At 45.9% G+C, this 25,623-nt stretch overlaps 1 protein-coding gene across 3 annotated transcripts in view; it reads right to left on the reverse strand.

The window, feature by feature from the left end:
* The window catches only part of TFDP1 (transcription factor Dp-1), an 86,980-nt gene that overhangs the window by 55,058 nt on the left and 6,299 nt on the right, over window positions 1-25,623 (reverse strand). For all 3 annotated transcript variants that reach the window (XM_019529621.1, XM_019529618.1, XM_019529619.1), the window contains exon 3: window positions 8,453-8,519. In XM_019529621.1, coding sequence (XP_019385166.1) covers window positions 8,453-8,519 — 67 coding nt within the window. The remainder of the gene's footprint in view (window positions 1-8,452; window positions 8,520-25,623) is intronic.

Genomic DNA, 25,623 nt, shown 5'->3' on the forward strand with positions numbered 1-25,623 from the left:
AGCCTGGGGATTTTTAAAAGGAAGTTAGATGAGCACCTTGCCGGGGTCATCTGACCCCGGTGCTCTTTCCTGCCAAGGCAGGGGGTCGAACTAGATGATCTACCTAGGTCCCTTCCGACTCTAGCTACTATGAAACTATGAAACTTTACTATGGCAATGCTGCTGCATCTCAGGAGGCAGCACACCCTTGTCCTTCTTCCTCTTCAGCCTGGTACCAGTGGCAATATGCCCAATGGGAAGTCCCCTGCTCACTCCAAAGACTCCATCCCCCCAATGCAGAGGCAGGCCACCCTGGAGCGGTGGGGGAAAGCCACAGACAAAGGGGGCACATTGCAAGGGAGAGGAAGGTCACCCAGAGCACTGGGGAGATGCTTGCTCTGGATGGCCAGCCCTTCTCCTTAGTTGACCGGCCAGGGTTCAGGCAGCTCATGGCACTCGTGGCCCCATCCTACCAAGTTCCTGCACACACCACCTTTAGCAGGACGGTGATACCCTCCCTGTATGAGGCATGCAGGGAGTACTTGAGGGAGGAGCTGCACAAGGCAGGTCCGCAGGTGGCCTTGCACTTCACCTGTGAAGTCTGGAGCAGCCAGGGTGGAGATCACGCCTACCTCTCCCTCACAGGGCACTGGTGCGATCAGTCAGGCCATCGGTAGGCTCTCCTTCAAGCCAAGGTGATGGATGAGTCCCACACAGCTAGGGAGATCATGGTGGCCATGAACTGCATAATGCAGAGGTGGCTTGTTGGGCAGGGTGAGCTCACCCATGGATTCATGGTCACTGACAATGGGGCCAATATGGTCAAGGCAGTCTGCGATGTCAACTTTGTTGGCATCCGGTGTGCAGCACACACGTTCCACCTCACAGTCAGGGATGCCTTGAAGGAGGACAGGGCTCCCGGTGATGGTGCTGTCACTACCACCCAGCTCATTTCCAAATGCAGGAAGGTGGTGGGCTACTTCTACCGCAGCATCAAGTGGAACAAGATGCTGCGAGAGAAACGGCAAAGTTGAGCAACCTGCAGCACAAAATAATGTGGGATGTGGAGACTTAGTGGAACTCCACATACCTGATGGTGGAAAGGCTAGTGGAGCAACAGAAGGCCATCCATGAGATGGTATTCCACTCCGCTTTGTTAAGGGGACCACTGATCCCAATCACCCCGAGTAAGGCCATCTCCCATATCTTGGTGGTCCTCAAGCCCTTCCTCAAGGCAACCGAGAGCCTCAGCGCTGGCGATGCCCTCCTTAGCCAGGTGATCCCCATAGTGAGGGAACTTGAGAACCAAATGGAAAAGTTCCAGGGGAGCCAATGTTCCTGCCTGGGGCAAGCTGCTGTCACCAGATGTGCAGACACTGGTTAGGCAGCTGAAAGAGGGCATCAAGAAACAGCTGGGTCCATTGCAGTCCAGTACAGTCCACATGCTGGCAGGCATGTGAGACCCGAGGGTGAAGGGGAACATGTGCATGGCTGAACAGGTTCAGGTCCCGCAGTGATGAAGTGAAGTGAAGTGAAATTCATAGGCCTGGCGGTGAAAAGTGGTTTGTAAATTCCCTTTCAGGATCAGGCATGAGAGACTGGAGACAGAGTGTTTTTTTTTGTGAGAAATGTGCCCCCACAGGTAGTTGGGTATTCTTGTCTTTGATAGATTCTGGTGTGCAGTTTGTGGGGGTCCTGGTGATATGTTGGTAGGTTTTGTGCTTTGAACTGTAGGAAGCTGGCTTCTGGTGATGAGGTTAGTAAAGTTTGGTGCTTGCTTGAATATACAGACCACTTGTCACAGCTGGGCTTATGAACTTCACTTCATCAAACTCCTAGGTACAGAAACTCATGGACTCAATATAGACATTGGATTTATGACACACTACAACCTGCTGGACATCTGACTCCCCATGTACCTCTCCACTTTTACCTGCTACATCCCCCCTCCCCCAGCCTGTCTTTCTCACCTGACGCCTCCATTTCCACTTTGACTGACTGGCTTTCTTGCCTGCATTGCATGCCAGCCTCTGGCTTCTTTACTATTCCTTCTGTCCAAGGAGAGCATACATACACACCAACTGCAGGTGATTCCCCAGCCTGACAAAGGGTTTTTCAACTCAAAAGCTGGCATCCCAAGTAGCTAAGCTGAGCTCACCTGGAGCCTCACAACTCTACAGAAGGACGCAGGGCCCTGGGCACATCTAGGCCCCAGGGCTGGGGCTGGGGCTGGCAGGGAGAGTTTTCTGACACCTGCTGAAGCAGCAGCTCCTACAGGAAAGGAAAGAAAGGCTCTAGTCTGTGACAGTTTGGTTGCCTGAGATGCTAGTGCTACTGTGCTTACTTTTTGTTATTTAAAGTGGTGGACCAAGCTGAGGCTGAAGGGGAGGAGGAGACCTCATTGGGGCATGCTACTGTGTTGTGTAGAGGCCCCAGTGAGGGTGTGCCTTCACACATACATCACGAGTTTTGTTTGTCAGCAGCCTGAGGTGCAGTTTCCCAGAAACCCCTGCACCCATCTCCATGAAACTTGGCAGGCTTCATGCCCTCAGAAGGGGCTACCATCCCTGCAATTTTTATCCAAATCAGCCAAAACATGACAAATTTATAGGTATTTCAGTGATTCCCCATTATAGTCTAGGGCTGAATCTCTCCAAAATCAGTGCCGAATCTTCCAAAGCAGATTTGGCTGAATCAATTTGGGACAGTGATCCGAATCAAATCACTGTCCTCAGAATCTGAATTGAATACTTCCCTATTTGCACAGGCCTAACAAATAACACATACATAACATTAAGTAAGGCACTCTATTCCCATGAAAAGTGGAATGTCAGCTCCCCAGTTCACACTTTGGTACAGTGCAAATTTTTAAAGTCATTAACAGACCACTTTGTGAAGTACACAGATTTCATAGACATTAAGGCTGGAAGGGACCTTGTAAGATCATCAGGTCCAGCCCCCTGTCCAAGGGGTAAGAAGTCAGCTAGGGTTAGATCACCCAAGCAAGACAAGCTTCCAAGCATTTCTTAAAAGGTATCCAGAGGAGGTGTTTGCACTGCTTCTGGGGGAAATCTATTCCAGACTCTAGACTAGGACTATAAAGAAGTTTTTCCTTATGTCCAGTCTAAAACGGTCTTCTGGCAGTCTGCGACCGATAGACCTCGTCTACCCTTGGGGTGTTCTGGTGAACAGATGTTCTCCCAGGTCCTGATGCACACCCATGATATACTTACAGGCTGCCACCAAGTCACCCCTGAGCCTTCATTTCTCCAAGCTGAATGTGCATCTACAGATCCAGATGGGTTTCTTGCTTCAAATTTGTCAGTTGTAAGAAGTTTTTGGACCTAAGCATGAGTATTACTGTATTCTGCTACAAGCTCTACTCACCTTGGCAAAAGTTCAAACAAGAGACCCTCTCTTTCAGTAATAAGAAGCTTTTCAGTCTCAATTAAAATAACTGTTTTCAGTGTTAAGTATGAGGTGACGGGAAAATGCTACTTCATTCTCTTCTCTTTTTTTCGCTCCCTCCTGAAAAACAAGCTTAAGGTTGTGGTTGATGTAAAATAAGCAGTGTAAATTTGGCCTTCATAACACTTGAAGGGCTTCTGTTTATCACCATGTAATCTGAATTCAGACCTATTGTTTTGGCTTGAGATATATTATCCAAACTTGGTTTTGTCCTCTATGCAATACCACAGAATCAAAGAATCACAGAGAAGTAGGGCTGGAAGGGATCTCCAGAGGTCATCAGGTCCAACCCCCTGCCTGAGCTAGGATCATCCCTGTCCAAACCATCATACACAATCCTAATCTAAAGCAAGGGTGGGAAATTATTTGAGCTGAAGGGGCACACAAGGGAGTTCTGATGAGCTGTTGCAGGCCAGGACAGCACACCCCGCTCCCCAACTCACCAAAACTCCCTATGGGCCACTGGGTGGGTGGCAAGCAGTGTTTGGGAGATGAACGGGCAAGTGAGGCTGAGATCATGGGGCTGGGTCATGGAGCAGTAACAGACTGGGACCAGTGGCCAGGACAAGCTGCGATCCACTCCCTGCATGCCCCTGCCCTGTGGAGGGGGTGGAGGCAATGTGTATGGGGTGTGTTGGAGGGGGTAGCCCTGGGCACTAAGTCCCAGGAGACAACCAGGAGTGAGGAGAGGAAGAGGGATCGGGGACATCTGCAGTAAAGCTTGCCTGGGTGGTGCAGTCCATGGCTGCCCCCATGGTGCTCCAAATGGGGACAAGCCCCACCAGCTGCCCCCCAGAGCAGCTCGCACTGTACTCCCACCCGTGACAGCCAGCCTGGCCCCAGCCCAACCAGCATGCACAGCTTCCAGAAGGGCTGTTCCTGGTGCAGCTGCAGCCAGCTGGGTGCTGCTCTGCTCCCCTTGCCTCCAGCTGCAGGTACTCCTCCTGCTCCTGCCCCTGCTGCATCACTGAGTGGAAAGCAGAAGGTGAGGGGGTAAGAAGTTTCAGTCAGGGGGCTCTGCCTCAGCTCACAGGGTTCCAGCTTCCTCCCACCACTCAGCATGATGATCAGCCATCTGCATGTGGGTGAACAGAATGAGAAGAAGGCAGCCAGGAGCTGGAGCTGAAGCCATGCACACTCACCTCCAATAGTGGCAGGTCCTCCAGCTCCTGCCTCTGCTGTGCCACTCTGGGCAGACCAGGAGAAGCTTCAGCCAGGCAGCTTCTGCCCCAGTACACCCAGCTCCAGCTCCACCTCCTCACCACCTGCCATCCGCTCCACCTACCTATAGGTGGCTGCTTATTGTGTTGGGTGGGTAGAGCAAGTAGAAGACAGATGGAAGCTGGAGCCAGAGCCCCATGTGTTGGGGCAGGAGCTGCCTGGCTGAAGCTCCCACCCCTGCTTGCATCTGCACAGCAGGAACAGGAGAAAGAGCCACAGCTGCAGGCAAAAGGAGCAGAGCAGCCCCTGGCAGCTCCTGCCCCAGGACATGGGGCTCTGGCTCCAGCTCCCTTCTGTCTTCTACTTCCTCTGCCCACCCTACACAATAAGCAGCCACCTATGGACAGGTGGAATAGGTGGAAAGTGGCCAGGGAACAGCCCCACAGGCGGAAGGTGGCATTGGGAATAGCTCTGTGGGAAGCCGTAAACACTACTGGGGCCTGGGCTGGCTGGAGCACAGTGTGTGCTGCCTCAGCAGGAGTGGTTGGGGTTTGGCCCTAGGCAGAGCAGTACGAAAGCAGCCACGGTCCAGTCAATTGGCAGGCTGAATCCAGCCTATGGGCTGTACTTTGCCCACTCCTGATCTAAACTCTACATAAGACTACCATCAACCCTGACAACCATAAACCAGGGATGTCAAACTCACCACCACCTCCTCCCTCCTTGGACCACATCTGGACCTTGGAGGTCCTCATGGGCTAGATTTTGATGCAGCGGTGACCACTGCAGCTGACAGGGCTGCATGTCTTGAATGCTCAGACCTGGCCTATGGGATATATATTTGACACCTTTGCCATAAACTGTACCAAAAATCCAATGGCAGTTTTATACCTTATACAAAAGAAATGTTTGATAGGTTTGATTACTTTTCAATTTTGGTTTTTTAAAGATAATTACATACAGTTTAACGTACGTTTAAGATCATAAACGAAAGTCAAAATTGCACATTAAACTACCTGATCACTGCAGCAATGGAGTCTGAAAATATAAGGCTGTAGAAAATACTAGAAAACCCCAAATCCAATCAAGCCATGTTTCCCTAAAGAATACAATAATTAAATTGTACCCAAGTTTACTACAAAACCTAGCTTAGCAGTTAGGTTCTGGCAAAAATGTTACCTCTGAATTATCCATGCAACTGATAAACTACAGTTTATTTCTTTTTCCAAGTCAAAAAAAATTGTGCCATGAAACAGTATCAGACTCTGTGGAAAAGTTTTCAAAGCTTTAAAAGTTGCTACACAGTCCATTTCTGACTTGTTCAGAAAATTAAACATTGTTTGCCTTTCAACCAGGAACAGAAACAAAGCCTGTACCTTCTCTCCCCCATATAAATTTTAACAAACCTCAGTTTTAACATAGAACACATTTAAACATGGGCTCAGGGTCTTACTTGTTCTTCCAAGGTTCTGCTTGTAAAGACGCTCCTCCAGCTGGAACCTATACAGTTCTACTTTTCCACTCCTTAACCCCAAGACCTCAGTTCTCTTAAGACTCCTCCAAACAATCTCCTAATCTAACAGGCACCTCTATGGTCTATGTTACATCTAGGGTCAAAGTAACACAATATAAGGAAACTCTGTATTTTTTTTCAGGTTGACACCACGCTCCTCCTTACCTTACACATCTGAACTACAACATTTTTTTTCCAGCCTAGGCACTGTCCAGGGCTGAGAAAACAATAGTTTGTTAACCAAGCTCTCACCCTCATGGACTTGTAATTTCTCAGGGCATTTTTATACGTGCTCCAGGAGTTGGGGATGGGTGCTTTAATTAGGGCAGCTCCAAAATCTGCTCTAATTAAAGAGCCTGGAGTGCCTCATGTATCAGCATCCCATGCTTCAACATGGCAGCAGGGGTGCTTATCTAAAGTTTCCTGAACAAGCTTTAAAGTGCCCACACTGCCATTTTGAACTGCAGGGATGCCGATACATGAGACACAGATGCTGGCTACCACACTCCAGCAGACTCTATTAATCAAGTCTGCTCCAGTGCACTGTAATTATAGCACATTGGAGTAGCCTCCCAGCTCATGTATAGGCACCCTCAGAGATTCCCTCCAGCAGCTATGTGCCATACTAAGTTTGTCAAATCTGTCTTTCAGTTCTGAGGGATCAGGAAATAAAGCCTTCAACAATAGGCTTCCCTGCCCTCTTCATGAGACTGTAGTCTTGCTCTTTTTGCTCTCTTATTCTCAAAGAGTCAAAACAAAGAAAGGCATATGATATGGACTTACTTCAGTAAACCACTTGATACAGCATCATATGACAAATTAATTAAAAAGAGAAGGATTAGTACTAGACCTGTAAGGTGCGAGGAACTGGCTCAAATAGAAATGATGAAGTTTTGGGCTGAAACAGGGAACTATGTGGAGTTCCCTCAATGACTGTTCTTTCACCTTGGCACTGAAATTTGATGATGAAATACAGTTAAGAGGCTCATCAATACAAAGGCAGACCAGAAGAGTTAAGAAGAATGGAATAGCCCTGAACACCAGAGTAATAGAAAGGGGCTGAAATTCAACAAAGCACAAAGTAGGACACTTACAGTCTCTGCTACAACATAGAACTCATCAGTTGGAAGTCACTAAAGAGGAGAAAATCTTGGGTGTGTGAAATGATCACAGGATAACTATGAGCCATCACAAGATTCTCCAGGCAAGGTATTTCCAGCAGAACTTGGGAAGTATTGATGACATTATACAAGTTACTGATAATGGAATGTTTTGTACCAGTCTGGTCACTGATGTTTAAGAAAGATGATGAGGTCAAACTGGAACAGGTGCAGAGTCATGAGGATAGATCATGGAAATGGAGAGCCTATCTGAACAAGAGGAAACTTGTTTAGCCTCGCTCCCCTCAGCCTTTGTTCTGCTGTAATTTCTCTTTAAATAGAGAGATCAGGAGATGAACATTCAGGAGGTAAAATAGTACAAGAACAAATGGGTGTAAGTGGACGTGAGTAAATTTAGGCTGGAAAAAAGAAAGCTCAGAGAAATGCAGGTCCTAAAACCTTCCAACTGAAGCAGTGGGGGCAAATGATTTAACCAGTTTTAAGACAGAGTTTGTAAGCAGGATCATACGTTGTGGTTAATGCAGTAGCAGGGGAGTGGAGTCAGTGACTCAAGATTCCTTCCAATCTCAGGTTCTCATGTTTCTTTCCTAGCTTCTCATGCCTTTCCTAGGTCAAATGTTCAACACAACTCTAAAACTGATATTTTTCTTGGATTTTAACCATATAAATCAAGCTGAAATAGAATTTTCTTTTATAGGCCATGAGGCAGACACGTTCGCATCACAGAAATAAAACGGGTTAGTCAATTACCTAACAAAGTCTAGAAATGTCTATTAAGAACATTATCTCAGGCTTTGACAAAGTAGGACAAATCCTCAGGGTAACTGATGACCAATCACTGTTGTAGTCATACCGGTGCAAGCCTCCCTTAGATAGGCAAAGACACTTCAAATGATTATTTGCCCTTAAACACTTTCCCCAGCTGTTAAGATACACTGATGCAAATTGTATCTATCATCTTTGCCTGTACAGTGGTACAGCTACACTCACAACTGACCAGGAAATGCCAAAGCTACTATTAAACATCACACAAATTGGAATCCACAATAAATTGCAAAGTTAGTCTGTTAAACTTTAACAGTGAGATTAAGAAAAGCCTAATAAAAGCCATACTATAAAGACAGTTGCCAAGCCCATTATTGCCAGTAATACACTTAGATATAACTATGGCCAAAAAATGGAGAATTTTTTTCTGAAAATATGTTCTTACCTTTTCCAGGACTAAGATTTTGGTCTATAAACACCTTAAGTTCTCCATTGGCTTCAATGAGTCCAGCCTATAAAAAGAAAATACGTTCAATTTACACGTACAATACCTACAGACAGCTATAAATTCTTTTGTGTTTATTAAAAGTTAGAAGAAATTACCCCAGAAAACTACAACATAAAACTGGAACTAAATAACCAAAATATCACAAAATTAGTAAGGTATGAAAAGCACAAAAATAAAGTTTAGGAAAAGATCAGTTATTCAAAATATCCAAAAAACAAATAAGAATGCTAACTATATGGGTGATATAACTGATTTTGCATATGGTGCTACAAACCCTGCATACAAACTGGATGTACATTTTAAATCATATTCCAAGGGTAAAGAATTTACAAATTAAAAAAAAAGCAAAAAAACCTTTGCAAATTACCCAAAGCTTCTTTCTAAAAAGGTTTTTCTAAGGTAGGGACTCAAACTCAATCACTTTCAAGTAACCAGAACTATTACTAAAGCCAACAATTTCACCAGATCTACTGGAATATGAACTGGAAGTAACCTGTTTACTAGATTACAAGGGGATTTTTTGTTCATTGATAAATGTAATCTCATTTACATAAACTGAATTAAAAAAAATAAAAATGTAAAACTATTAACTTTTCTATTAGACAGCTGAAAGAAGCAAATAATAGTATATCAAATTTACAGTGCAGAATTCCTGCTAATTCATATTCAATTAGAAGCAAGAAATGTAGATAAGCGCAGTATGATATGAAAGTAAACCCCAATTCTGGATTTTGATTAGTGGGTCATGAGGAATTAAAATTTTGTTTTTATCAGTAGCATCTTTATTCAAGTATTTAAGTGATTTAGATTTATTTTAAGAACACAGATTGGGTTTTATTTTGCACATTAAAATATCTGTATTTAAAATGGCAGTTCTAGGAACAAGGCAAATGCATATGAACTTTTAATAATACTTATTCAAATTTGTGGCGCAAACTGTTGGAGTGTCAAAAGTAATATTCTAATATTATAAAAGTCTAAGCCTGTCTGTCTGTCTATAATGCTTTATTCCAGGGGCGGGCAATTATTTTGGGCAGAGGGTCGCTTACTGAGTTTTGGCAAGCCATCAAGAGCTGCATGACAGGCAGCCCAGGGCAGATAAATATTAATTTTCTAAAATTTTTTAGGGGCCCCACGGGCCAGATAGATGGCCTGCCAGGCCACATCCAAGCCACATTTTGCCCACCCCATTTTACTTGCACTCTGACTGGCTGACAGAAACAGTCAGAGTGCTCCAAGTGTGGGGGAGCGCCGCCATGATTCTGAAGCCATGCCAAGGACCAGACAGGGGGTGGGGGAGCTGGGGCCAGCAGTACTGCGCCTCGGCTCCCCCACCCCGCTCCCTGCAAGAGGCACATAGGGTACTATGTGGCAGCACTCCATCCCAGCCCCCTTCCCCTCCTGTCATCCTTGACAGGCAATTGCCTAGTGATTAACATAAACACCTTAAATAGGCTTAATAGACTTCCCTGCTACATTTTTGACTGTTTTCTTCTTCATTAAAGGAATTTCTTTACATTCACCATTCTATCCCTTATTCCCATAGCCATTTATCTGCACAACTCATTTATCACAACCCCTATGAGAAGTAGGAAGAACTATAAAATGAGGCACAGAGGGACAAAGTAATCGTGAAAGATGACAGTCTCCAGCGCAGCATGGAGTTTAAACCAGGACTTCTCAGGTCATATTATTCCCTTCAATACTAGACCACCCTTTGATCACATTCTTTTATATATACATATGTATATATAAACGCCCAACCTAACTGCTGAGTAAAGGGGATCCCTTTCTTCAGCAGTAAGAAAGCAGGTTAGTAGAAAAAAGATTATTATACTTACTCTTGCAGAGTGGAGAGAAGTACAGAAAGAAAAATTATACCACACTTTTCAAGTGATCAAATGGTATCAAAATATATTGAATACTCACTAGCCCTGCCAATACAAAAAACAAACAAACCAAAAAACCAAAAAAAACCCCCACAGAACAGACCTGCTAGTGCTAGCAGGATTCAAGAAAACCACTCTTCCCTTTCCCAACTTCAGGTTCAAGGTTCAATTCTCTCTTGGGCATTTCCTTTACACGGGCAAGGTTCCACCATCTTTAACATCAGCACCTTACTAGCAGGTTTAATCTTCTAGTTATTTTGTGTCTCATAAATATCATCTGAAGTGGGCAGGAGGATTAACCAATAAAGTTAGAAAGGGTTAGTAATTAGAGGTGCACCGATAAATCAGTCCATAGCGTATCAGCACTGATAAAAGGAAAATTGACATCATCAGCAATTGGCTTTATTTGGCTGATGTGACCAATAATATTGCTGATAAACGCCACGTGCACATACACAATTGCAGCATGCACATGGCCAACCTGCTAGCTTGGAGAGTGACATCCGGCTGGCAAGTCTGTTGGGGGCAAGTGGTGCAGAGAGGGAAGGGGCATGTGGTGGGGGGCAGATCGACACCCCTGCGGTGAGGGAGGGAGTGGGGCTGGGGCGGTGGCAGGCGCTGCACAGCTATGGTGGGGTACAGGACAGAGCTTCATGGCTTACCTAGGCTATACAGGGGGAGGGCAGATCCCACCGTTATGCACACCCCCGGGGAGTTATGGGGGGGAGGGAGGAGTCCCCCAGACCTGCACACCAGGAAGAGCCCAGTGCTGCCCTCAGCCCCAGCCCACAGCGGCAGCCCGCCCTCATTCCACTTGCAGATCTGGGGAACATGCCCCCCCATGGCTTCCCTGTGGGTGTGCGTAGTGACAGGATCCACACCCCCGCTGTGCCTCCCAGACGAGGCTCTCATGGCTCTGTCCAACACCCCGCCCCAACTGGGCAACACCTGTCCCTGCTCCAGCCCCACTTGCTCCCTCACTGGAAGGGCCTTGATCTGTACCCCTACATGTCCCTCCCCCTCCCAACAGATTTACCAGCCAGATGCTCTTCAAGCTGCCAGGCTGCGTATCAGCAATTAGATCGGTATTGGGCAATATGGCTCAATAATAAAATCGGCCATCGGTATCAGCCCAAAAAAATCTTTATCAGTGCACCCCAGTAGTAATAACACTAAGAAATTTTGGGGGGTGGGGGGGGAGTACAGAAATCAGATATAACAACTGAGAAAAAGAAGAATAGAAACTACAGTCTACTACAAAACAAACAAAAAATGAAGAAAAGCCAGAAAAGGAAAGCAAACTTAACTAAAAGCAAGAAAGAGGTAGGCAATCAAATATAAAAGCCTCAAAAGCTAACAAACAGTATTTCAGTATTACAACAAAACACAGAACACAAGGATGTGGAACTATTTTAATCCTTTAAATTGCAGGGAATCTGACAGCCCCATTTATTTTTATTCCTAGCTCTGAGCTTATACCACCACATGACCTTGACTTGCAGCCACTGCTCTCAAAACCGCTCCCCTGGACTCACTGCCACCTCCAGATTCTTCTAGCCACTAGTGGAATCACCTCTGGACCCCTCTCTGCCACCTGTCTCACCACCACCACCAGACCCCTCACCACTGTGGCAGTGGCCACAATAGCCATCTTTGTGGCCCAGACTCTATCTATTTAGTCTATAAGGAGCCCTGCAATACACATCCATCCCAGGGCCCCAGATGAGTTTCACACCCTGGTATAAATGGATAAAATGTGACCATTAGCATGACAAGAAGAAGAGATAAACAAGGAGATAGTCTAATCCTACAAATCTAAATGAACGATTCAGGAGAAATTTCAAGACAAAGATCAGAACAAACTTGGAATAAGAGACAGCTTGTCCCTATGAATGAACACCTAGGGCAGGGGTCATCAACCAGGGGTACACATACCCCTGGGGGTACTTGGGACGGCCCCAGGGGGCATGCGTGGCGGTAAGGACAAGTGACATGCAGCAGCAGTGCAGAATGGTGAATGGCGGCAGCCACTGCGTGAGCTCCTCGCCCCCTGCTGCTGCCGTTCACCACTCCATACTGCTACCACACATCGTTACCCCGCTGCCCGCCATTCACCACTCTGCATGCTGCTTCCCCATTCTCCACTGCCTCCATTCACCACTCCACGCCGCCACCGCTGCTTCCCCACGCTGCCGGTTTCATGTCCGGCCAGTCGTCAGCTCCCCTCCCTCCCATCCAGAAGCAGGTAAACTCCAGAAGGGGTACATTCCTTAAAAAAAAAAAAAAAAAAAAAAAAAAAAAAAAAAAAAGATTGAAAATCCCTGACCTAGGGAAGTCCAGCCCTAAAGTGCTCAAAAGTCACCTTCTCCTAAATAAAGCAATGGCAACTAGAACGACAGCCTTCAGACTTAAATGATGAGAACATTTTGAAAGAGTTTCAAAAGGAAGCTCCATGAATCTCTTCAGAGGACATTAAGCTCCCAGGCAGCAGTAGACTAGCCAGATAAAAAAGGCCATTGCAAATTTTCAGTATCAACAGATGACAGAAGATTAAGTGCAACTGAACAGGCAAATTACAAGGCAATACTGTTGCAAGGTGGTCCTTAAGTACTTGAATGAAAAGTCAGATTTTTTAATACAGCCAATACTCAAGGATCTTTAATACTGGAGCCTACCCTGATTCTAATCTATGCTGGGCTATCCATATAAAAAAAAAACAAAACAACAACTTCCATTTTGGGGAAAAAGGTTTTGATTGATGGTTTCCTGTTCTGCATCAGGTTCATTTAGACTAGCGTTTCCCTACCAGTGTGCAGGGGCACAAAAGTGTGTTGTAAGAAATGAACAAGTATCCTGCGGAATTCTGCCACGGCAATGAGCTATAACGAGTTACAATAGGTATGAGGATGGAGAATGCCTTAACAGGTGTGCCACGGAAAATTTTTATTAATGCAAGTGTGCCTTGGGCTAGAAAAGGTTGGGAAACACTGGTTCTGGAGTACCTAACACCTATGCTAGCAGACTGCCATTCAGCCCCAAAGTAACTATCTGACTAGTGACATGAAATCAGATAAGGGTGTATGGGAGATGAATAACTGACTGAATGAATATCTCTGCAAAGTTTCTCAGCCAAAACTGCACTGGCATGAAGATGATCAGGACCTAGGGGTGCTCAACCTCCAGCCCATGGGCCAAATGCAGCCCATGGAGCCATCTCATCTGGTCTACGAGTCTCCCCACAGGATAAGACATACTGCTACCATCCCCCCTATTGAATTCCCAAACCTCAAGCTCCACACAGCTGGTTGGAGCCAGGCCACACCCCCTTCCCCCTGCTGAGCTGGGGCCAGCCTGTGCTTCACCTCACTATAAGGCAGGGCCATACCCTTCCCCCCCCTTCGTGAGACAGGACCACACCCCTTTCCCCTATGGGGCCTGGTTCTGGCCAGGCCATGCTCCCTATCTCCCCATGGGGCCAGGCCACCCCTTCAGGGTGCTCCCAGGTCATGGCACTCTGGTTTAAAATCATTGCAATATGGTAATCACTCATCTGTTCAGAAAGTGTCCCAATGTTTTCTTTTGACAAAACTTTTTACATAGTATATCACTGACCCCCTGTAAATTAGGATCTGCGGTGAAGAATTATGGAAAATAGGTAGGGACTGCTATGCAGGCTAGGCTGTTGGCTCCAAATTCCAGGACATTTATGTGAAGTCCCATACCCTTCGAGGACCGAGTCCTTTGCATCTGTAGATAATCTAACTTGGCTGTTCAATATATTCTTGAAATACCTGCTATTAAGGTATTAATCAGAGAAGACACTGTAAAAGCTTCCCTCATACATTTATGGAGTCCAGCCAGTAACTCAGTTGTGTGGTGAAAAGGGTCAGTGTTAGCTGGTGACATCCAATCTCTCACTAGAAAACAGAATGATATGAGCTATTCTACAGCTACTGACACGCTTGCCGATTCCTGACGTTACCTCAGATTCATGGTGGTAACATTGTTCTCTATCATCATGCCTCTTTAGGGTCAAAACTAGCTAACAGTTTTTGAGAGACAGGTTACATACATCCATACTAACATCCACCTACCTCCTACAAGTACCCAACATTTGCAGAGAGGAACCTGACTCCTGACATTCCCATCAAACCTGCTGCCTCAGGAGTGTGTTGGGTGTAAGACAGAAAATGAAAAAGAAAATGTTGTGGCGTACTAGAGTCCTTCTTGGTAGGGAATCAGCCTGTTTATTCTGAAAATAAAATAGTGCCACTAATGCCAATGTCAGTACCAGTTCTCCCCTTCTGTATGTCGCACATAAAATCTATTAGAACCCCCATAAACTCTGTGAGCGGGTAAGCAGGAGCAAAACTGTGGGTGGGTAACAGGTGCACAAGCCCCAGGCACCAACTTAAAGGGGTGTGAGAGAACAGACCAGGCTCCCCAGGGTGCAGAACCTTTTCTGCAGAGGGAGGCGGATTAGTGACTTAACTACAAAAGATATGGAGACCAACCAGGTAAAAAAAGGCAGCAGAGCACACACTTCCCAACTTGCCGCTATTTTTACTACGATCTGCCTCTGATCAATTCTTTATCTACATAAAGGTAGGTGCAGATGGGCTGTCACCACCCTAAATACTTTGTGAGAACTCTCATTGCCGTAGGCAGTACAAATGACATCACCTTGTACAGATAACAATTAGACTATATACACTGCAAATACAAGGTACTTCCTGTAGGCTGAGTGAATGCCTATAGAAGTATGTAACCTATATATCAGAAGCCCCATACTTTCTTCTTGACTCGCTTTGGGTACTTGAGTCAGGTATATGGCTAAGTATGCAGCTTAAGACATCAAAAGCCACAAGCCAGCTTTGAACTTAAGATGAAATAACAGGTTATTGTTACCATCTTGAACGTGCAATTCAAGGAAAATTAAAGATTACAAAATTCTTTGAATTTTAAGGAAAGAACAGAATTCTAGAGATCTGCAGAAAGCAGCAGGTTGTGGACATTCAACAAGTTTTAATCTCACTGCAAAAAGCTGAGAGGGAAATGAAAGTCTTAACTGCTGTATCATTTATAGCCTCCACTGTGAGCACAAGGAGAGAGAGTGCACATGTGCAGCTCCATACACTGCTATCTAAAAGGCTGATCTTGTATACATTAAGTGCATAAACACAAGCAAAGGAATCTACATCAACATATGCTCAAAGAACCTACAAGTTATTCCAGGCGGGGTGCCCAAAACTCTGGTTGAAGTAAACAAACTGTCAAAATGTGCCAAGTAAGTTGCAAGATGTAAGCATAATGATAAAGAATGTGAAAGCAAAATTATTAAACTTGTTTAACTTCTTATAGGTATGACTACAAAATGTAATGCATATATATTCTATAAATAATGGTGAAGTCTCAGTAAAGTCAATAAAAGCAAAAACTTGCATCACAACTGTCTTGGTAGGATCAGGGCCCTATTAAAAAAAAGAAAGATAAACCAAAAAATTAAGCAGCATGAGTTTAAAAATGATTGACGTTTCTGACATTCCAATGTTAAAATATTACTGCAAGTAGCTTTATAGTTTGGTTTTCCTGTTTTTAATATAAGTTGGGGTGGTAGTACCTTAAGGTGCCTTGACAATTCCCATTTTAGAGACCCCATCTCTAAATTGCATATAACTTGTCACAACTATTTGTACTGGAATAGTTCATGGAAGGAATTTGCTTCAAACTGATTTCTTGGAAAAAGTTCAGCCATTTCTGCGAAAGAAGAGGGGCTGCATGACCCAAGACACATGTAATCCTTGAAACATTTTCCTTGCTCTAGTGCTTCTGTGCTTTAGAATAGGAAGCTGAATTATAGTAGGGTGGTATCTAGTTCCAGGGCTGGGTCTTTTGTTGCCCCTGTAACAACTCCCCCAATTATGGTCAAGTTACAGATCTTAAAAATCCAAATTTATACATGGAAATTTGACAGTTTATGGCCAAGATATTAAAAAATTTGATCCACACTAAGCAAGCTTAAGAACCTCACAGCTTCTGATCAGTAGGTATCCTGGTTTTTCATAATTAAAAAATAAATAAATGAATAAATAATCACAAATTCTCTGACAAAAAATTGCAAATTCTCTCATAAAATTCCCCAAATCCATAGTTAAAATTAAATGCCCCCCCCACAGCCCTGCTGGTGTCGCTAAGTCCCATCCCCCCCCCATCCCCCAGGCCTGTTCATGCCCCTTGCCTCCCATCCACAGCCCCTACCCCAAGGCCCTCCTGGAGGGGCCCACAGCTGCCAGGGACCCAGGTCCACAGCCCTCTGCCCCCAACAAAAGGCAGAGGCTGCTACAGCAGGAGCATAAGCTGGCTCCCCCACTGCTGCTGCTTGCTGTGGGCTCCGGTGGGGCCAGCTCCTGGCAGCAGTGTGCACTTCCAGGGGGTAAGGGGGACCCACAACCCCCAGATCTCTTTGGGGAGTGGGGGAAGGGCAGGTGTGCACTGCAGGCTCATTCTCCTCACCCTGCTGTCCTCCCCCAGGCCTTCTGGAGTGCACCATGTGCAACCTGGCAAAGCAGCACATAGGGACACACACACACACGAAAGCTGGCTGCTGCTGCAAGCTCCGTGCTGCCCTGGCCACCTGCAGGCAGGGGCAACAGTGAGGGGGGCAACCCTGCACTGCCCTCATGCACACAGAGGAAGTGAGTCCAGGGCAGCATGGAGCTTGCAGTGACAGGCAGCTTTCATCCACGGCCCCACTGTGCCCTGCCACACCAGTTGCACATGCTGCACTTCGGAGGGCCCGGGGGAGGGCAGTAGGGCAGGGAGTTGGCTGGGCACTCTGGCCAAGGGGGTGGGGAAAGGGGTGTTGCAGCCTCCCTGCTCCTGGCCAGAGCGCCTGGCAAGCTGCAAATCCCCACTGCTGGCCAGAGAGTGCCCAAGCTGGCTGGGGGCTGAGGTAGTGGGGGAGACTACAAACCTCCCCCACCCCTCCCAGAAGTGCCTGGCCAGCTGCAAACCTCCCCACTCTCCCCAGCCAGCTTGGGCACTCCAGCTGGGAACAGGGGAGGTTTGCAGCCTCCCCATTCCCTCAGACCCCAGCCAACTTGGGCACTCCTTGGCTGAGCACTCCAGCTTAGGGGGTTTGCAGCCGGCCAAGTAATCTGACTGGGAGTGGGGAGGCTGCAAACCCCCTCCCGGCCAGCTGCAAACCTCCCCATTCCCTCATCCCCTAGCCAGCTTCCCTCCGCAGCCCTGCCCTGCAACTCACTTACCTCCAGCAAGAGGAGTGAGCCTGAAGCAGCCATTGGGCCCCACCCTTTCCCCTCCCCCTTCCCCTCTGGGCAGGATTGAGGGTTTCCCCCACCCCTTTTTTGCAAACAGTTCTTGCAGGCTGAAACTCAGCCAGCCTTCAGAGCTCTTTGCAAAAGGGGGAAATCCGCGGGTTTCTCTTCTAAAAGGGAAAATCTGTATTTTTTTCTGATAAAAATGGGAAATCCACGGTTTTCTCTGTTTTTCCATGGGAAACAGAAAACCTGGATCCCTGCTGATCATTCAGATGAAGATGCTTGGTACAGCAAATTGAAGCAATTGGAGAAATTGGAGGGTTGGATAAGAAGTTAGGAGACAGAAACTTGGACTGACTGGATGAGAAAAGTGCCTTTAAAGAATATGGAAAATTAACACTAATAGGAAGCCCCGGAGATAACACTAGAACTGACTGGGCAAGAAGACTTGAACTAAGCTAAGCAAGGAGAACAGGACTGGGGCAAAGGGTCAGAAGTGGGGAAGAAACAGCTGAGATTCTGTTCTAGCCAATCCTTCCATGACTCAGGAACATCAGAAGAAATGTTTAACTAGAGTACATTACCCTGCTACAAAATCAAAGACTTCTGAGCCCGAACTTTATTCTGCTGATAGCATGCATTTGTAAAATACAGTGGTAAAGTGAGCACCTTATTCATTCCTAAGGCTGATCCACAGAGAATGACAACCCTGTCACAGCTGCTGGTCAGGCAAAGCTGCTACCAATTCAAAAGCAGTTGTGAGAAGATGAAACCTCTAGCTGCTCACTTGCACTTGAGGCACCCGTTAGAAAACACCACCTCTTAGTTTTGGCACGTTTCTTGACTACAGAAAAATAAGACAGCAGTTCTTCTGTTGCAAGGAACTCAGAAGACCACAAGTCAAAATGTTTTTGACCGTACGAATTCCAATTTGAAATCCCTGGGTTTACTGTGAATCATGTTTACACACCTAACACTGCATGGTACCCTATGGCACCTTCAAAAGGATCTCAAGTCACCCCAGGGTGCTGTAGCACCCCAGCTGAAAATCAGTGCGCTAGCTTTAGGCTGAGCAGGAAAGGGAGGACAAGTGATGCTGAAGAGCACGTTCTATTCCATACGGCTGGAAAAGAGCCAAATCCCGGCAGCCATTCCAGCATCCTCACACCTCCAACCAAGTGTGGGAATTAGCTTCCTTCCTTAAGACATGCACCCCAATTTTGGATGGCTAATTTTTGGGGAAAAAAGTGTGTGTTACCCAAGTAGATATGGTAAATGAAAACCATCTCACCCTGGTGGAATCCCCAGGGAATGATGCAGCAGTGCAAACAAGCTACCCTCCTTTAAGGCATAAAATCTTTACCAGACAGTTTCTCCATCTGGTGCAGGAAAGCTTAATTAGCACTCATCTGCACCAGTAGAAGTCTAGCCTAAAACAGTGGTTCCCAGACTCTGACAGACTGTGTACCACCAAGTTTAAACAATACAGCCTTAAGTACCACCTGCAAATTTTTCTTACATATAGGTAAGACTATGCATTAAAACAACATCAAAACCTTTAGTAATGATAAAACATTGTTTTATCAGCTACTGTAGCCATACAAGAGTTCCAATTTTAAAACCTGATTATGATTATTTGTGCAATTAAAAATTAGTTGCAATTAACTGTGATTTTAAATTGCACAGCTAAAACCTCAAAATTATTCAGGTACTTTGTATGGTTGGGGGTGGCAGTGGGATTTGTGGGGGGCAGGAAATTTGCGAAGGTGGTGGGAGCTATGGATGTGCGTCTGGCGTTTGGAGCCCAGGGAAGGGGGACTCCCCACATGCCATGGCAGGATGTGGGGTACTGTGGGTCAGGAGTGAGGGGAAGAAGCAAGGACTGGGGGGTGGGGGGGAAGGGCGCTGTAGCTTGGGAGTAGCAGACACACACGGAGACAAAGACATAGTGCCCAGCAGGTAAATTTGTGGAGGGGGAGGGGCAGGAGGAGAGGTGCACATTGAGGCTCCCACGGTGAGAGAGGGAGCGGGACAGGGGCAGGGCTGGGGTGAATGAGGCCCTAGGGCTGAGGCGGGTCACGAGACAGAGCCATGAAAGGCCCTCCACAATTACACAAATCCCTGGGAGAGGCATGGGGGGCATGGGCCCCCCAGATTTATGTGCGGGGCAGAGGTGGGCTGCCCGCTGCGCTCTGCACCCCCACTACCTCCAGTCAGTCAGGATGTCATGTGCCTTCCGCGCACTGGCTGCACTGAGTCCTCTGCCCACCCGGCAGAAGGCACATGCCATCCTGCACAGCTCCACAGGTAGCAGCAGCACTGGAGCTCCCACTGCTGCATGCACCCTGGAGCAGACATGGGGGGCACATGCCCCCCAGATTTGTATGCAGGGCAGAGGTTGACTGCTCACTACGTACTGGGCTCTGCACCCCGCTGCTGCTGCCTCTAGAGCCTCACAGGACACTATGCACCTTCCACCACTGGGTGGCAGGGGACACACTGCAGTCAGCGCACAGAAGGAGCATGGCATCATGCAAGGCTCCCAAGGCAGCAGCAGCAGCGGGAAGCCGCCTCTACCCTGCACACAAATCCAGAGAGGGAGGGCGCCATGTACCCCCCCATGCCTCCACTGGAATACTTGCAATGGCGGGGAGACACCTCCCCCCCACTGAATTAGCCGCTCAGGCTCTGACCATCCCACCACCCGCCCTGGAGCCCGATTCAATCCAACCCATACCTCTGCTCCACTCCCTCTCACTAGAGGGGACCTCGATTCCCCCCCCTCCCCACACCTTGCAACACACTTACCTGCTAGGTGCTGCTCCACACACAGTGCTGCATTCCTGGCCACGTGCATCAGGCTATGGCTGGGTTGTGTACATGTGGCCCCTCCCTCCAGCCTTCCACATATCACTCGCAGGTTGTCTGTGTACTACTGGCAGTACGTGTTAGGCCTGTGCAAAGCACCTACTATTTGCCTCAGATTTGGCCGATCCAGGGGACAGTGATTCAATTCAGTGATTCAAATCACTGTCTCTAACAAATTCAGATGAATCTCATTCAGAGACTTGGCTGCTGCCAAATCAGCCAAATCTCTGAATCAAAGAGACTCCATGGGGCTTTTTCCTTGAAGAGCTGGGATGCTGGGATACCATTTCCAACAAGAGTTCTCAGTGCTTGCTATCCTATACCTGAACAAAATGTGCGTTTATTCTCCTGCTAATTCTTAAAAGCTATAGCTTCGACATCATCTGTACTAATACTATATTATCAGTTACTGCTTAACAAGATTTTCATAGATTCACAGATGCTGGGGTTAGAAGGGACCTCAGTAGGTCATCAAGTCCCACCCCCTGTCCTGGGCAGGAAAGAGCACTGGGGTCAGACAACCCCAGCTAGGTACTTGGCCAGTCTCCTCTTGAAGACCCCCAAGGTAGAGGGCAGCACCACCTCCCTTGGAGCCCATTCCAGATTCTGGCAACCCTTACTACGAAGAAGTTCTTCCTAATGTCCAACTTAAATCTGCTCTCTGTCAGTCTGTGGCCATTGTTCCTCATTACTTCAGAGGGTGCCCTAGTAAATAGAGCCTCTCCTGCTGCCCTCCCGATGAATTTATAGGCAGCCACAAGATCACCTCTCAGCCTTCTCTTGAGAAGGCTGAGGAGATCTAGGTCCTTCAGTCTCTCCTTGTAGGGCCTTGCCTGCAGGCCCCTGACCATACAAGTGTCCCTCCTGTGAACCCTCTCAAGATTCTCCACATCCCTCTTGAAGTGAAGCTCCCAAAACTGGACACAGTACTCCAACTGCAGCCTAACCAATGCTGCATAGAAGGGAAGCATCACGTCCCTGGACCCGCCCGTCATGTATCTGCTAATGCATGATAAAGAGCAGTTAGCCTTGTTGATCACTTTGTCACACTGACAACTCATGTTCATCTTGGAGTCAACTATGATTCCAAGATCCCTTTCTGCTGCTGTGCTGCTGAGAAGGTCATCCCCCAAGCCTGTAAGTGTATTGGTGGTTCTTTTTGCCCAGGTGCAGCAGTTTGCACTTGTCTTTCTTGAACTGCATCCTGTTTCATTCTGCCCATTTTTCAAACCTGTCCAGATTCGCCTGGATCCATTCCCTACCCTCTGGTGTGTTAAACTTTGCCCCATAATTTGGTCTCATCTGTGAACTTGGGCAGGGTGCTTTCCACACCCTCATCCAAGTCACTGATGAAGACACTGAATAGCACTGTTGCAAGGACTGACCCTTGCAGGACTCCACTGCCCACATCTTTCCAGGTCAATATTGATCCGTCCACCACCACTCTCTGGGTGCAACCCCTAAGCCAACTTGGCCATCCAGCTGACCGTGTAATCATCTACATCACAGCCTGTCGTCAGTTTATTTACGAGAACAGAATGAGATACCATATCGAAGGCCTTCTTAAAGTCTAGGTAGATGACATCTACCTTGACTCCTGCATCTAAGCATTTTGTGACCTGGTTATAAAAAGAAACTAGGTTAGTCAGGCAGAATCTACCTGCAATGAATGCGTGCTGATTTCCTTTCAGCATTTTTTCACCTGCTGGGGTCTCACAAATGTGATCCTTAATGATTTTTTCCAGAGTTTTCCCAAGGATAGAGATGAGACTAACTGACCTATAGTTTCCCAGTTCCTCCCTCCTCCCCTTCTTGAAAATAGGGACTACATTGGCCCTTTTCCAATCTCTGGGACCTGACCAGAGCACCATAAGTGCTCTAACAGCCATGCCAGCAGCTCTGCTACGACACTGGCCGATTCCTTCAGCATCCTTGGATGAAGTTCACCCGGACCTGCTGATATGAACACATCTAGCCCCTCCACAGTCCACAGCTGGTGGACTGGTATCCCTCCTGTGTCTATCTATGATCCAATTGGGAGATTTGTCTTGATTTGTGTCTAGGAATACAGATACCAAGAACTCACTGAAGAACTCATCTTCGTCCCCCCACTCTCTGTCACCAATTGCCTTAGTTTGTCCTGTAAGGATCCTATGTTAACCTGCACCGTCCTTTTGCTTCCTATACACCAGAAAAACTTTTTGTTGTCCTTAATTTTTGTCGCCAGCCCAAGTTCTAATCCTGCTTTGGCCTTCCTAACTGATTCCCTACAAGTGCAACCCAGGGAGGTATGTAGCTACCCCATTTCCACAGCCTGTATACCTCTTTCCATCCCTTAGGCTTTCCTGGACTTCCCTGTTCAGCCAACAGGGCTTCTTGGCCCCTTTGCCCCCTTTTATGCGCAATGGGATTGTCTCCTTCTGCACCTGTAGGATCACTCCCCTGAGGAACGACCACCCTTCCTGGACCCCCCATTTTGCCAGTGCTCTTGAGCTTTAAAGCCTCACTAACTAATCTATTTATTTAAAGCCATTTACCTTACTTATCTGCACATCAGTGTGGTTTAAATGCCTACAGAATTCCAAAGGATTATTCTGATATAACTGTGCCCATCAGCTTGGCATTTAGGTATAAGGACAATTAAAGCAATGCATTAAACTCCCTACAAGAAAGCAGAAAACACCCTGCCCCAGTCCAACCAATCATAAATCACCCATAAGTAGTCTTCAGTCAAGCAGATATAGAATTAAAAGTAGTGCTCTTAAAGTATCTACTGTAACTACAAGAAATTAAAAGCTGCTATTTTACTCATACTATAAATGCAAGCTGTTCATAACAAAAACAATGACAGCATACACCAAAAGGCTACCACAGTATATTGAAAGGTACAATTAAAGTAAAACAAAGTTTGAAGAAGTGGCAAAAGAACACAATTTACAGATAGGCTACAGAACAGATAGGTGGCTTCTCAGCTGCTACTGGCAAGCCACCTCAGCTGGGGAAATGGGGGAGGAGTTTTGCTTGCTTGTTTATTTATTTATAATACTAATGGAGAGCCAAAGGGTTACCTTATGTCTTCTGCCTACTTCCTTCCAAAAAAAATGTTTATGTTCTAAAACGTTTAACATCAGAAATTCAGATCTTAAGTACTCTTTTTCCTATAAAAAGTTTGAACTAGAGTACAAGTAAAAGTATATTATCAAATACCAAACATGTGAAAACTGACTGAGGATAAATGATTTTTTAAATCAGACTATTTAATAATCTGTGAGCTAAATGTTAATCAAAAAGTACACGCAGAAACTTAAATAATACATGTTATTTTTGTTAAAGCCTATATCCCCAGTCATTTGAAATAAAACTGCTCATCTTTCCTTATATTCTAAAAATAAATAAAAATAAACCTATCAGAAAACTTTCCTCATAGGTAAAGAAAAATCAGATGGAAAAAATCTCAGAGACCTTTCAGACTCTTTATGCATCATATAGAAATAAAAAGCCCATCCATTCTTTAAATTTTTTAAATTTTAGCCCAAATATAACCTTGGGATCCAGGGCCACAGATAATTGTTCAAAATTAATTTAGAAATACCATACAAAATAAGTAAAATAAAAGCTATGCATTATAGTAATGAATTGCTACAATAAAACACAGAACTATTAAACTTTAACACTATATAGTAAATCTAATTCTTATAGGATTAAATATTTATAATGGATTTTGTTCAGAGAGCTAAAACTAATAAAAAAACATGGTTTTGCAGATCTTACTATGTTACATTATGCCTTGATTAAAGAATTTATTGACATCCTAGATGCACTACTTTATATTGGGCTTCATAAAATAGTTCTATGAATGAAACAAAATAAAAATTCACCTAAACAAGCTCAGTAGGCACATGTGAGATTATCTGTATATTATTTATCCTCAACGTAACACTAGAATATATGGAAAAATATTGTCCTAAATTAAATTAGAGGCCATTTATTTACTTTTAACTTAGTGCTTCACAACACTAGCTGTTACCACAATTGCCCAAGCTTTTCTTTGTTACAAAGGAGTTTCTCTCATTGGTCAATCTGGATGTATGTGACAATGCTCAGATCTGCTGCCTGTCTGTCCCCCCCACCACAATCACTTGCCCCCCTGCTGCCCTGTGTCTATGTGCCTCAGCACCTGCCCCCAACCCACCATCCCCATGCCTTCACACCACCTGGAACGGGAGTTGCTGCCACCACTACTACCAGGGCAGGCTGTGGCCAGAGCAACAACCTGCTCCATGCCCTGGGCTGGAGGCGGAGTTTGTGGTGCCAGCAATGAGGTGGCGGCAGGTCAGAGGAGGGAGAGTGCAGTAGCTGCAGCTCTGTTTCCAACACCATGTCAGGGCTAGAATCATAGCCATAGCAACTGCCTGCTCTTCCCCACCCCCACCACCTTGTACTCAAATCCAAGATGAGGGGTTTTTTCCCTTCCTATATTAATTTTGGAAAGAAACCTTGCCTGGATTCAAATAAATACAGTATTTTGTTCCCCATATCTTTGGGAAAAGCTCCAAGTCCTGATCCTGCAATGAGCTCTATGTGGGCAAAACCCTCTGAAGAAGGTCAGTGTGATTACATACAGGCATAAGAGTCAATCTGCACAAAGATACAGGGTCAGTCTTACTTGGTAAATGAATGACATACAACACTAAAAAGCTGTTCACTAAATACTTCCAGACGTAACTTGAGCACGTAACATTTATTCTAGGTAGACAATGTAGAGGTCAAAAGAAAAAATTTGGCAAAACAATTAAAGTGAAAAATAAGGTATGAGTAGAACAAACAATTTAAATGTTTGAGAAATCCACCAGTACAGTTTGGAAATGTTTTCATAGCAGGAACAAAATGGTATTAGTGATTGTGTGGAGCTAGACTCTGAGACAATTGCATAATATCCCCGAGACAACTACAGCAATTGCTTATGTGGAAACTGACATTGAGAAAGCCTTTAGGCATGTTTAATGCAGGGGTGGCAAACATATGGCCCACAGGCTAATCTGGCCTGTGGAGCAGCTTTATCCAGCACTGG

This window comes from Crocodylus porosus, unplaced genomic scaffold (genome assembly GCF_001723895.1).
Source record: "Crocodylus porosus isolate Cpor-Errol unplaced genomic scaffold, CroPor_comp1, whole genome shotgun sequence".
Lineage (NCBI taxonomy): Eukaryota > Metazoa > Chordata > Crocodylia > Crocodylidae > Crocodylus > Crocodylus porosus.